The sequence below is a fragment of the Necator americanus genome, chromosome III (genome assembly GCF_031761385.1).
Source record: "Necator americanus strain Aroian chromosome III, whole genome shotgun sequence".
Classification (NCBI taxonomy): Eukaryota; Metazoa; Nematoda; class Chromadorea; order Rhabditida; family Ancylostomatidae; genus Necator; species Necator americanus.
The window spans coordinates 31,181,533-31,195,893 of NC_087373.1; the positions used below are offsets into that span (position 1 = coordinate 31,181,533).

General features: G+C 41.7%; 1 protein-coding gene across 2 annotated transcripts; it reads left to right on the top strand.

Moving 5' to 3' along the window:
- Nucleotides 1–485: 485 nt before the first annotated feature.
- RB195_011550 (uncharacterized protein) lies at nt 486–13,220 on the top strand (the record flags this gene model as incomplete). 2 transcript variants are annotated; one of them, XM_064193013.1, is made up of 24 exons in its annotated part: nt 486–520; nt 603–723; nt 786–875; nt 933–1,023; nt 3,733–3,839; nt 3,910–4,015; nt 4,532–4,658; nt 4,727–4,838; nt 4,903–5,022; nt 5,087–5,220; nt 7,953–8,087; nt 8,223–8,319; nt 8,389–8,475; nt 8,523–8,681; nt 8,736–8,816; nt 10,920–11,016; nt 11,082–11,204; nt 11,309–11,385; nt 11,465–11,617; nt 11,667–11,729; nt 11,808–11,930; nt 11,989–12,122; nt 12,182–12,261; nt 13,033–13,220. In XM_064193013.1, 24 exons carry the CDS (start codon nt 486–488, stop codon nt 13,218–13,220), a joined length of 2,640 nt encoding a protein of 879 aa, XP_064050595.1. The 2 variants fall into 2 exon arrangements, with proteins under 2 accessions (XP_064050595.1, XP_064050596.1); XM_064193012.1 differs by lacking the exon at nt 13,033–13,220 and having other exon boundaries at nt 12,182–12,284.
- Between the last annotated feature and the right edge of the window lie 1,141 nt (nt 13,221–14,361).

Consider the following 14,361-nt stretch of genomic DNA (forward strand, 5'->3'; position numbering starts at 1 on the left):
TTTCGTTGTTTTATGCTAAGAAACATTCTCTCATATCCAGAACATTCGAGAAAATTGTGTAGAGCTTAAGTGATATCATGACTCCACAATGAGAAATTAGAAAATACACTACATTTGATGCTTGTGGCTGAATTATGGCTAGATGAGGGACGATCTATTATCTTCAAACTCTTATCGTAATGATGGATTCATGTTAGTGACCAATCGATGGCCTTATTCTTACAACTCTTTCTTGATAGTTTTTAGGTGCATTCGCCCCCTTAATACACGGTTTCAATGGCCATATTATGTTACTGTTGTAGTGGGAAAATAATTGCTTAGTTTTTTTCAGCTAGCTAAAATTTTTTAAAACTCAACTGCTCTTTCTTCTTCTTTTCAACTCTTTTTATACCTACATACTGTTTCTTTTCTTAATTTCAACTTTTCTTAATTCTTTCCACAATAATTAAATGATCCCGTCTATTTTCAGATTAATAACTTTAGTGATGTCACTTTGTGAGGACGAGGGATATTTCCATGAGTGAGTTAGCAGTTTTAAGTGCACCGTTTTACCTGTATAATATATTTTATTCAAGAATCGTGACAAAGTCATTTTATTGCAGCTATGGGAGCCTAGTCAGCAAAGGTTCACGAGGGCATAATAAACGCAAGCCGGGCAAAACTTTCTCTGATCGAAGACTTTTCGCGAAAACTATTCATGACCCTGAAAATACTCTGAGCAACGTAATTTCCTGATTGTCCACTTTTTTTCTAAATAATAGTAGTTTCTACGGCTAGCAGTTTAGAGAGCACACAAACGTCTCCTCGCTGATCGATCAGATGGATTTTGTCCGAATGTGCCTTACTCTATGGATAAACATGACAGATGGAAGACGGTGAACACCTATAGCTAGTTTTAAAAATTTTAAGTTTTGCTAAATCTCTCGCTTTAGGTTACTCCGGCGTCACTTCTCAATAATCACCCGACTTCGGCCCCTGAACTTCGCGTGATTGTACGAAAAGCCACGCAGATTCCACCTCATAGTAGGTCTCTTATGAATGTTCTACAATCAAAGGTCATACTTATCGCAGCTTCTCTATCAGCTTCTTTTCACATTTTCCCCTTTTCGAAATGTTGGCACGGTATTCGGACCTATTCATTCACTTTCAGTTTAGGTGCTACTTTTTGCATAAAATTCGCCTTGCGTTATAAAAAAACCTAGAAAAGGAAATTTGCGTATTCGGTGCACAAATTTACAAAGATATGTAGAACACATCTAATTTCACATTATGCTTTATTTAGTTAGCATAATTTTTAGTTCGGAAGCGAAAACCGTTCCCGTTATACCGCCATGCTATCGCACTCGCAAAGATGTACGCGAACGTGATGCCTCCTTATTTGCGATCACGGCTATCTTCAATAATCCAGCGATTGAATCAGCTTTTGAATTGGAGAAAAATTTGAGCTATTTTACCTTCCAAGGGTGCAAAAAACTACGTATGCTCATGGCTGGAACCGTCTTTGTAGTAGTGATCGCACTTGCAAATGAGTGTGTTCGTAAAAAATTGAGGATTTCGCAGAGCGTTCTCCAATGATTTAGTTGTATCTGTCAGAAATTATCGAATTCCCACTTTGAACTTCATAGGTTGACGTAGACTGTTTGAGCTGCAGGCCAGAATAGTTATGGATCTCGATCGACACTAACGTCTTGGTGTGCTTGTGTCCTGTGTCAATCAACTTTAACGTCTTGGTGTGCATCACCGCACCAAGACGTAAGTCACCCTTTAGTCAAATCCTGGCTTGTAGAGCGTCCTCCTAGTGTACGAGGAGAGCGAGCGGTTTCAAAACCACCAAAAGACGCCTGTCTCCGAAATTCCTTAAGCTAACACGTAAGCGTGGAGCTGCGCGAGCTGCAGACAACTACGAACTCACTCACGTCCTAGCTCGAAAGGCGATCCAGAGAAACGATAAAAGAAGACTTTGAAAAGGGAAGAGCAGCAGTTTTGGTTGAAGCAGCAGAGCCGGAAAAGTGCATTCGTATCGGAACTTCCCCAGTCGTAAGACAAAAATGACCAATCTCCAGAACCCAGACGGAACTACTACAGCATTTTGATAGGAGGGTTATTCACGACCTATACTCAGATCTCTTCGATAGTCCACGTGCGTCCTCGTCGTCTGAGGAAAGATGGACATGTCATCCCGGAAGTCCTCTTTTCCGAACTCCGATATGCCATAGCGTCGGTGAAGAATAGTATTTCACACGGTCCCGACAGGGTAAGGTCTGAACATCTGAAAAATATTCCGCCAGTTCTTACCAACACTCTCTACAGACTCTTTACTCTCATTACCTATCAGAATGCAAGTTTCCTAAACAGTGGAAAACCACCAAGACCGTGTTGTTGTATAAGAAGAGAGATCCACATGACATTGGCAACTATCGCCCAATCTGCTTACTGCTCGTCATCTACAAGCTCTTCACGAGAGTAATTCAAAATCGAAAAGGGTTCAGCACGATTGACCACATATGTAATGCTTCAAAACTCTTAAAAGTATCGTGTGGAGGCAGGATTCCACTGTATCTCACTTTCTTCGTCCTGAGGAATGCCTTTAATTGAGTTGAGATGAAAACGGTCTTGGAAGTCTCGGACAAGCAAGGCGTCCCTACTCCATTTGTAAAGATACTTCGTGAGTTATATAGCAACTTCACGACCAAAATTGTCTCATGCTTTAACAATGTCACAATCGTCGTGAAGACAGAGGTTCGACAGGTTGTCACAATCTCGCCCAAAATCAGCGCCATTCTCGGAATCGCGATGTGAGGATCGGAATGGGATGAAGCTGGAGTGAAAGTCGACCAGCGGCAGTCACACCATCTTCGCTTCGCTGATGACATCGTTCTGAAAACAACAAGCACCAATCAAGCGTGGAAAGCGTGGTGAACCTAGATAAGAAGATGTTCATGAAGAACTAATGGGTTTTTGATGATTTTATGCTCAGTGGGACCATAAAAAAAAAATAAAAAAAAAAAAAAAAAAAAAAAAAAAAAAAAAAAAAAAAAAAAAATAGAGATCCAATATGATGAACTATCTGACTTCCGAGCTGAGCAGGAGGAAAGGAGCTGCGTATAAAAGCACTGAGAATGTAGTGAAGAGGACTAAGAACAGCCGGCTCCGTGCTCACCTATTCGACAATACCGTTCTTCCTGCTTTGGCCCCCCTCGAAAATTTTCGCAAGCAAGCGGAAGATGCGATCAACGTCACAGAACGCTCAGTTCAAACGTTGATGCGAGGAGTGCCCCACTTTAGGTAATGCAGGAGGGGATTCGAAGTTTACTCTTAGATCACGGATCGAAGATCAGAGAGGCTGCCGCAGACCCAAGGAAAGTAAAATTAAGTGGGCAGATCACATGATGAGAGGAAAACACATTTTCTCTAATTTTGCATGTCTAGATAATTAATTTAATGTTCTTAAGTGTAAGATGTTACACATTTATAATGAAAAAGCGATCACTAATTTTTCATGTCTTTCTTTTTTTGGGAAAATGAATAATTAAGAGTGAAAAAAAGCTTAGAAGTTCTTTTGATTAACAGAAAAGTTTTGAACAATAAATTCTAAAGTCTAGGCAAAGGAACCTAGGGGGAGGGTTAATTCAGGAAATCAGCAACGAAGTAAACTGCAGTGATTGTCTTTGCATATAAATTACTGCTTTCCATTTACAATCTCCTTATTTGTGCAAGTGCGTGTTTTTCCAGAAGAGCACCACGCTTCCGCCGCTAGCAGCCTACGTGTGCTCGATGGTGATGTAGTTACGACGATTTTCTCTACAAAAAGAAGGATCACGGCTAGTTCCAAGCGACTGGTGATTCATTCGCGTCTTTTTTATTTCTGTATTTTGCGTTTTTCTGGTAGAGGAGTTCACCAAGCTTCAGAATGAAGGACGGCAAAATGGAAGAGAAGAGATCGAGCAAGCAAGAATTCAGTTCGATATTATAGCTGCTCCACGTCTGCGTTCCAAATCTAGAAAATTTAGGATAGGTGTGTTGTGCTCTTCTTCCTTGTTTCGTTCTTAAAATTTCAAAAAGTCGGGGAACATTCTTTATGAAATTAGCAAGCCCCACTTTCGAATTCTTTTCTTGTTAAGGGACCGGTCCACTAAATCAATAGGGAATTATACTATAAACAACAGTATGTTTTAGCGGCCTTAAGTATTTTAATTCTCATTCCTCGATATAGACTCAAAAACTTGGATCAAAAACTTATGTGCAGATGTCGATGATGTTCTGAAAGCACTCGATGAGTTTTTAGAGATGTTAGCTGAAAAACTTTTCTACTTCATGTACTTGTGGAAAGAACCTGTTGATTACCACAACAGAGGATACTTGGGGCCAGATGGGAATGCTCTTCGGCGATCGTTTTTAATGAGAGCTTGAGTTTTGGAAATCTGAAATAATTTGTGTTCAGAAAATGTAGTGAGCTGTAAAATCAACGTGTTCCAGAACATCTCCCAGAGCGGCTACCTTGAATTTCTAACAAACAGTTTTTTTCTCTCAGGTAGTAGGACAAGAAATGGACGCAACTGTGTGGGACCTGATGATTACGAAGAAATTGCTGAATATTTAGCGAACTCTGCTCGATACTCGTCATATTATGATTGTGCCGATTTCCAGCCGTCTTCCTCGTAAGATATACCTTCTGTGTATGCATAACAGTTGTGTGAATATTGTTTGTTGATATGGTACTTTACAGAAGAATTCCCAAACCAACGCTCGGAGATTTCCTGCACTGTGAACAGCCAACAACCTCTTCGAAATTAGTAGAGGAAAATACCAGTATCTCTGAAATTGGCTCTTCTGTTGAGGTTAAAGCTATAACCTGCTTTTTGAAATGCACTCTTTGTTGGTCTGTAGGCAAAGGTTCTTCAGATTATTTCAACAAAGCCTGCTACTCTCATTGACATTTCTGGGGCCACTCATACTGCTCATATCTTTGAAATTATCTATTTTTACCTTACAAAATTGGAGAAGTTCGATCTTCGAGAGGAGGTGAATCGTAGTTTGAAAGTAGTAAAATTGTTCAGATTTTTCCGATGACAAGTATTTATTTAAGGTTACGCGTCTACTGCCTAACTATTGCACTATGCAGTGGTTCGGCGAGGATCGTGTTTCAATAAAAACTAACCCTTCGGTTATATTATTCTTTGTAATATTTGTGGAGATAGATACGGCTGAAGGCAAACTCAGGTAGGGTTTTTTTTCGCTCCGATAGGGTGGCACACAATTCAAACATATTACTATCTGAAGTCATCGCTCAAAAACATACTTACAACATATCCCTTTGTCTTTTTTTTTGACTTGAAGGTAATTATTAACTGTAAGAAGAACCTCTTCTGCTCGTAAAAAAGGCAAAGCTCCAGAAATGTTAATTTTCTGCAAGGATAACTTCTTTGACAACTCTCCTTTTTACAAAAAATATTGTTGATTCTTATAAGTTATTTGAAAGGTGAGTAGAAACTGGTGCATGCGAATGCTGGAAATATTAGTGGAGTACTCATATTAGGATATATTAAATCTGTAGATATTAAGTTGAACGTGATTTATCCGATCAAACGTCTGATCCGCCCAACGAAGAAAATCTTACTAATCTACACTTCCCACTTATAGTTGCGAGATCCTACTGTTGTATCTCGTAGCTACAAGTAGAAGTGGGTACATACCTTGAGTGACTGATTAGAGCAATCAGCCATCTTTGACATAGCTATCGGCAGCCTTCAATAAGGCCCGAGTTCCCGTGCAGTGCTGAGGCGGCGGCAGCAGCCGGTTGATGCTAAAACATAATGTCGGTGTTGGTCCGCCTTTTGCCGTCCAGGTCTTCTTTTATTCGAGCCTAGTTGTTTCTTCTATTTATTCGTCACCACTCTTTGTACAGGAAATCAGATAGACAACATGTAAACTTATGCAGTCGACCTTCTTGTTATCTGGACATGTTTTGCACTGCTATATAGTGCAAATGTTGTATAGGCGATTACATATCGGACCTTGCTTAAGATTCCTAGCTGAGAGCTCTACAACCGCTACGGATTCTTCGAGATTAGCTTGCCTCAAAAACCGCTAAATGGCAGCGCTAACCTCATCGGAATAAACGGTATACAAAAGGGTATTTTCTCCATACCAGATTTTTTTTGGGTTTGTGCTCCTTCACTCATGGACCGCATTGGTTGGTGTCCATTATTCTAACTTGGATATGTGCGATAAAGTTGCGCTACCATCTAAAGAAAGTGCTTCTAAGAAATTCCTTCAGAACAATCATCAAATGTTCCTCATACTGGTTGAGTGAGCTCTGGTGTTCACATAAAAGCTCAAAAAGCTCCTGCATAGCGGAGTTATTTGAGATGTTTATGTACTACGTAGTAACAACCAAAGATTCCTTACACATGAGTTATCAAAACGTGTATTGTTCAAGTTTTCCAAAGACATACTGATTTTCGTTAGGTGTGCTGATACGAATTTCACCAGCTGAACCAGTACTATACTTAAGAACCTAGCGATCCTGTCTCTTACGCAGCTTGGTAATGGGTATTACCTTGAGGATTAAGGGACTCCAGAGGCAAACTCGTTGTTAGAGGTCAAATTTGTGTATTTTTATTAGAAGGTAGAAGATATTACACGCAGGTAACTCTGTTTCTAAAGGCAGCATACCACGAATCTGAGGTGGTGCGGATTCAGGTGGAGTATCCGCATACGGGGTCGAAGATTATGGAGACGGGGGTAGTTCCGCTCATTTCTCCCTGAATCACTGCAAACAGCCGCTCCAGATTGCTGTTTTGTACGACGCCATCTATTGCAACGCTCCGCCCCTTGCGCTGCCTCTGCCCTGCGACTCGTCGAAAATCAATTCGGACTGCCCCGATAGGGTGTAAGGGAAGCTACGCGTGCAAAAGTGGCCCGCTGCAATAGAAGGCATCGTACAAAACTGCATTGAGGGGACGGTTGCTTGCAGTGATTCAGGAAGATGAGCGGAACCACCCCGGTCTCCATGATCTACGACTCCGTATATATTCCACCAGAAATCCGTACCTTCTCAAATTCGTGGTATGCTGCCTTTAAGCCGAGTTGCAGTCGAGGGTGGTGAATGCACTAACTTTTTGGTGCCCAGTCATACCCGTTTCTGTCTAGTAGGTGTTGCGCCAGAAATTCTACGACATTGGACTGGCTATAGATGGGACTATTTTGGAGGTGATATAATGTGTCAGACGAGGATACTCATTACTATTCTACCGAGGAGAACGGCTTTAGTAGGGGCGGGTGTAGCGCAGTCGGCTAGAGATCGAGGGGGTCTACACGATCGATCAGAGGTTCGATTCCTCTGATCGATCGTGTTCACTAAGTCCTTAGTCCCTCCGAAAAACACTGACTTGATATTCAGGTGCCCCCCGCAAGTCATTGTATAGGCCAGTTACACCTGGTTAACCTCGATTCTGAATTGAAGTGAACGTGATGGCGTAGTCCCAAGCGAACAACGCCAGACACTTTATGCATTATCCTTTATCCTCTAGATGACGAGGAGTGACTACAACCTCACCACCCTCGTCACTTGTAGATAATCTGGCTGGTTTTGATTAAACAAGCCCACGAATTTTTGTGATGTTCAAGCATTCAAATATTCTAGTGACGTGACGTGATGTCTGGCTGACCGTTCTTCGTCTGTAGCCATCTAAAACCGAATTGTTTATATGTAGAAAAAGAGAAACTAATATTTCCAACGGCATTCAGTGCTATTTGTTTGAAGTAGGTACGAGCGAAAGGTATAGGGGGGGGAGCTATTTTAGACTGCTGCTGGAGAGTTTCAGTGGTATTTGTTTTTGCTTCGTAGCGGGGTGAATTTTAATTCAATTTTGTTAGAAATTTGTGAAAATTTTTTAGAAATGATCCAAATTTATTCATTTATAGTTATTTTTGATTGCCAGTATTTCTAGATTCCGCATCAACACAAACACTCCATACCCTCCTGGTTTTGGCAGGAAGGATCTTATCAAATTACTAATGAAGGCAAGAAGTTTTTCAGTGTTGTTGAACGATTTGATTGAATTCATCCTAAGCACAGTAGAAAGGTGAGTTCTCGACTTCACACTTAGTTTATTTTTTTATCGACAAGACATCTTTTCTGACGAAACAATTCTAAATTGTGACTTAACTAATTTCTTTAAACATTGTTTTAATTTAATTAATTATACTCTGACCTTAAGCAAGAACCTCAGCAGCCAACCGCCTAAAGATAGCCGATGTTGTCAACGTAAAGAGGATTTCCTGCCACGCGTTAACAGTGAAATGTTGGCATTTTCGGTAAGAAGTTACCTTTTCTCTCTTTTTTCTCTTAACTCGTCTTTTAACTGTTCCAATTTGCTGCTTCAGGGAACCCTGCTTTTGGAGCATCAAAAGCTTGCATTTTTTGAATCACATTACAGTTCAGGCGATTTCGAGATTGTTTGCAAATCTGAGGTGAAAACTCTTCAATTTTCCTTAGTAGCTCTTAGATTAGATATTAGATTATACAATTTTGGGAAGCCCGTGATGTCTGCTACCGATGCAACTCTCCATACAATACCGATCTCTTCCCGACTGTAGATGGTTCGATGTGTAGGCAGTGTGTAGCTTCCTATGTGATACATCAGCTCCGTCTCAACCGTTTTCCCTTACAAATCCCGGTATGATGTTGGTTATCAGATATATGAGAGAAGGTATTAGTTGTTTAAATTTAGCTTGTGCCGGGCAGTAACAATTCCTCTATTGATCTCCTCTATGCAGTTTTGCCTGCTCCCGTTATTTCATTGATAATACAGGTTCGAGCTTTCCTTAATATATTTATTATTATACACATTTATTAATAATATGAGACCATTTAATATATTTAGTTACGGTATTTCTAACACCGCTTCTGAAAATCCTTCAAAAGCGCTTGCATTTCACCAGTGTTGAGATAGATACAGTTACTTGAAATTGATTTTCCAGTCCGGAAGACAATCTTTCCTCTATTTTCTCCCTAACATGATGTACTTGTCATCCATTCATACGGCCCTAAAATATTCGCAGGAGCCATTATATTAGTTTATATCCAACGTATGGCATTACTATTCGTTGAGGACGGATTACATGAGACCAGAGAGTCGATAAATGCCTATGGGTTTTAAAATTATATGCCTCTCACATCGGCTGAGACCTCTTCGGTTCACTAGTCGGCTCTTGAAACTCTTGAGAACTTCTAGAACTCTTGAGCTGGTACGCCAGCGTGGAGCAGCACGAGCAGCAGAAAACCAATAACTCACTTCTGAGCTCGCAAGGCTTTGCAGAGAGACGAAACAACGATTGCATCGGGAAGGGTAGTGTTGAAAATCATCCACAACTTTTACTCTGATCTCTTCGACTGCATTGTCACTTGGCTCCTCACCATCTCAGGAAGGATGGAGACGTCGTCCCATAGGTTTTCCCGTCCGAAGTCGGACATGCAATCATGTCGGTAGGAAACTTTACGACACCCTCGTCCCCTTGTCCCGACAGGATAAAGTCTGAACATTTGAAGAATCTTCCGCCACTTTTCACCTACACTCTGGCGAGACTCTTTACACGTATCAGAATGCAAGTTTCCTAAACAGTGGAAAACCACCAAGACCAAGACCCACATTGACACTATTTCGAAACTCATCGAGGTATCGCGAGATTATAAAATGCTGCTATGCTTAAAGGAGCCCTTCGACTCGATTGAGACGGTCATGGAGGCCTTGGATATCCAACCTACTCATAGTACATAACTGTGCTACGAGAGTTGTACTGTAATTCCATAACCAAAATTTTCCCATTCTAGAATAATGCCACCATCGAAGAAGACAGAGGTTCGTGAAGGTGACAAAATCTCACCCAAAGTATTCATTGCCACACTCGAGAATGCGATGCAGGGGTTGGGATGGGATGACATGGGAGTGAAAGTTGACGGCCGGCATTTACACCATCTTCATTTCGCTGATGACATCGATCTGATAATATTCAGCATCAATCAGGCAGAGCGAATGCTGGTCCATTTAAATGGAATGCAGAAAGATAGGTCTCCAGCTGAACCTGGACAAGATGATGCTCATGAGGACCTGATGGGTTTCTGATGCCTTACTCACTTTCAACAGAACGAACATGTCCTAATGCTTTAGTTTTGTATATCTACGTTTGGAAATTAAAACGATGAACGCGACCTGAACCCCGAGCTGGGGAGAAGGAAATGAGCGGCTTGGGAATCATAAAAGAGCATTGAGGATGTAGTTAAGAGGACTAGGAACATCCGGCTCCGCGCTCACCTATTCAACACCACCGCTCTTCCTGCTTTGACCTACGCTTCAGAAACCTGGGCGTGTCGTAAGCAGAGAGAAAAGCGTCATAGAACGCGCAATTGAAAGGGTGATGCTAGGAGTAATCCGCTTTAGGCAAATGAAGGAGGGGATTCGAAGTTCACTATTACGCCACCGATCGAAGATCAGAGACGCTGCCGCGTATAACAAGTAAAATTAGGAACCCTGGACACGTGATGGGTTTTAAAGACAAAATCGTTGGACCAGAGCGTGAGTGACTGAGTACCACGTGGCATCAAGCGACTGCAAGAAGACCGCCGACCGATGTTCAGAACTCCTTGCGGAGTCCTTTTAAAAAAATACGATGCTTTTTGAGAAATTTGCGAGAAGAGAAGAGAAGGCAACTCTTGCGCGCGATCAGGACAAATGGTGCCCGCTGGAGCAAATCGATAAACAAAAGGAGCACAGATGATAGACGTAATAGTTTCAAACTGAAATTGTTTTGGTGCGTCAGGGAAATCCTCGCTAAGCTCAGCAATCTTCGATGACACTCATAATTTGCTGTTTATGAGTCTTAGTTTCAGCACACAATTTTACATATTTCTTGTTAAGATGTCTTTCGCGTACTTCTACACGCTTGATTACCCTAAAGCGGTATTCTTACAATGTCCTAAATGCTCCCTATCACTGGTGGCTCCTAGAAGAAACGGTACTCATCTGTATTTTTTCACTAGTTGAAGATTTCCTTTGAAAAGCATTATTTTAATTGTTTAGAATTCATTATTTGTTCATGCCCGGTATGTGGGTGCTACTGGTGTTCCCTTTGTAACTGGGAACCACATTGGCCGATGAACTGCAAAGAATTCAGGGAGTGGAGCAAAAAATGGGAACAACAATGTAGTTTTTTTTGATTTTATTTACATTTCCCATCTCATTATTTTAGAAAAGTTTGCAGAAAAAACCTTTGCGCAATAGCCTATAACCATTAGCTGTTGTTTCAGACTCATTTGAAAAGTTCAACCTCGACAATGGAGAACGTCTTCTATGCATAACGTGCGATTGCGGGCAAACCTTCTATGTACTGTTGAAATTTGTTTGACTTTTATTGAAAGAACTTCTTTTTTCCCAATTTATTTCCCATCGTTATCTTCATCAAGGCTCCTGAGAACTCGGCTCACGGAACGATCTGCCCAAATCGGAGATGTGAATTACGCTACGATAGAGCTGAAATGATGCGATACCCATGGGATTTCTATGGTCCTTTCTTTGTTATGTACCGGAAGAGATATCACAAGAGAGGCAAGAAAGAGGTTGGTTTCTCTTACTTGAAATTTGGAGGGGATACAACTTTTTTTTAAGGGAGTTCCCGCACAGGCGAAGTACGTGGAGCCGAAGAGACTCATAAGGAAGGAATATTCGAAGGTAATAGCTTATCCATCATCTTTTTGGAAGGAACTAACTGCGTCTTTTTTTCTTGTCATTGATATGAATGAGTTCAAGGTATGCGCGGAAGCAAGGAAGCGAAGATTCGATGTTGAAGACAGGAAAAATTTTGAGAAAGCAGTTACCAAAATGTTTTCTTGCAAGTCGAGTGCCTCCGATGCGATTAACTTGAGAAGAACAGTAAGATACTCCGAACTGCTTCAAATAAGAGAGAAAAGAGTGTTTTCTTGCATTTCAGGCTCTTTTTCTAGTAGAAACTTGCACAGCATGGCTATACCTTCACCGATCCGAAGACCATCAACATTTGAAATCATTAGTTTTGCATCTCCTTGAAAATTACTCAATCCTGCAGGAAGAAATTTCACTTTCAGAGTGAGTAGATTTCGACACCTTACCTTACAGGACTCTGTTTTATGGTTCTTAATTTTTAGATCAAACGTTACTGCAAGGTTCGATGATTTGAAGATAGCCATCACTAAGGTGCTCACCCTGTTTTCTCAAAGTATCAACGGTTCATGTGCACTTGGACAATGACGTCGTCTTTCATAGAAGTATTGTGATCAATTCTGATAAAGCATTGACTTTTTTGTGTTAAAAAACCGTAAGATCGTTTCCAAAATACTATTCTTCCTAGTGGTGCAGTGAGCAGCACTGATGTAGGCAGCAATTGTGCCGGACCCGTCTTCGACTTTTTGTACAACAACACTTGATATAGCATGAATTGCGCTGCAGCGACCACAGCAAAAAGAGCTGAAACAATGAGCTCTGATTTGAAAAGAGAAAGTAGCAAAATAGGTTTTCACGTAGAGTAGGCCCTGTGCAGCGGGTAAGAGGTTCGGCAGCGACTGCGCGATTGATGGTTCGAAACCGCCTCATTCCCAACCAAGCGTTTATTTTCTCTACAACCGATCAGTTGGCAACAGAGTCGTCTGGGAGGATAAAAACACTGACGTGATACAACGGCTGATCTCCACAAAAAGTTGTATGAACCAACAAGCGTTCAACCGCAACGTATTCAAATCGGTGTCAGACGGGTTGGCGGATCCCAAGCGGACTGATACACCAGAGACTTTACTTTTTACAAGTCTGATTGTCGGACTAAATTTGGACTATCAGATTTTCCTATGTGCTCGTTTCGCTCGCACCGTTGTATTTTTGTGACAAACCAAAGAATTTGAGAATGCCCTGGAAGGTAACCACTAATAATAGAAATCCAAACAAATTTATTTTCCTATAGAAATAATAATAATAGCAAACAAATAAAGAAGAACTTACATTTTAGCAGCAAATGTTCATCAATTTGTGCTTGAGCTTTGCAAGAAAAATAAGGATGCCCTCCACAACGGTTTAATGCCCCATATTGGCTTGGAGGTGACTCCTGGCGTCGAACTGCGATGCACAGCGGAAGTACGTCCGCCGCCAGGATCTCCCAAGCTGAAAAGACCTTCTCGGAATCGGAAGCCTAGCTAAGGGTAAACCACTGCCAAGATCCACCACCGCCTTAACTAAGTGTCGCAAGCTGGCTCCCTAATCCATATAGGTTGCTCAGGACGTCTTTGAATTTGGACCAAGGCGACACACGCACGACTCGCCATGGAGACTGTGTCAGACTCTGTATTTATAACGCGAGAACAGTTTCACACAGTCGCTGACCTAAATGATCTCTTCTCGGAGCAACAGAGTGTATCAGATTCCACGAAATTCCTCTGCAAGAGACCAGGAGCAGAAGGAGCGACGAAGGAGAGATTAATGACGATACACTCCTTATTACCGGAGAGAAAGTTCTGTCCCGATAATCGGCGTTGGCTTTGTTGTGCTCTCATCTATCGTCCAAAATTTTGAAAGGCCAAGGAAGAGGAATGAAAACGGCAATCGTTTCGCTTGCTGTTTTTCTCCTCTCGCCTCTTTCATGGAATATCTCTTTTCATTGAGAAAGATCATCGTCGCTGGTGGACATGGGAATCGGCCAATGGCACGGCTCGTGCGGAGATCGACCACGCATCAGCCGGAAGTTGTGTCTACTTGACGTCTCGGTAAAACCATCCTTTCGTAGTGATTCTGATCACCGTCTCCTTCGTGCGAGAATACGACTTAGGTATATGATAGAAAACATCTGCTATAGGCAGCGAAGGTGTAAAGAAGTCGTCTACGACAATTGCGTACTCGAGGACTCCTTGTCCCAAGATGATTGACACATCGAGGAGGATTCAAACGTGGACTTCGATCTCCTGCTCAGAGGACTGCGAACCTCTGCTGAACCAGCCTCGAAGCCGTGCAGGAGAAACTTGCATTGAATTTCGAAGACCACCAAGGGATTATAGCAAAGAAGAAGGATTTTGAGACTTTGTCCGAACGCATCGCACATTGAGCAGTTAGTAGCAAACGCTAGCTGCAGAAAAGCGTTGCAGGAGGATCTTTCGAAATACAGGCAGGAGAAGATTCTGGAAGCAGCACAAAGAAGAACGAGTCTAAAGAAGTGCCGCAGGGATCTCCGCGAATATAATATAAAAGCAGCCTTGCTGAGCAAGACGGGACTCACACGCTTTCTCGACGTAAAATGGAAATCATTACGGAGAGATTTTACTGGAACCTTTTCCTTTCGTCAACTCCT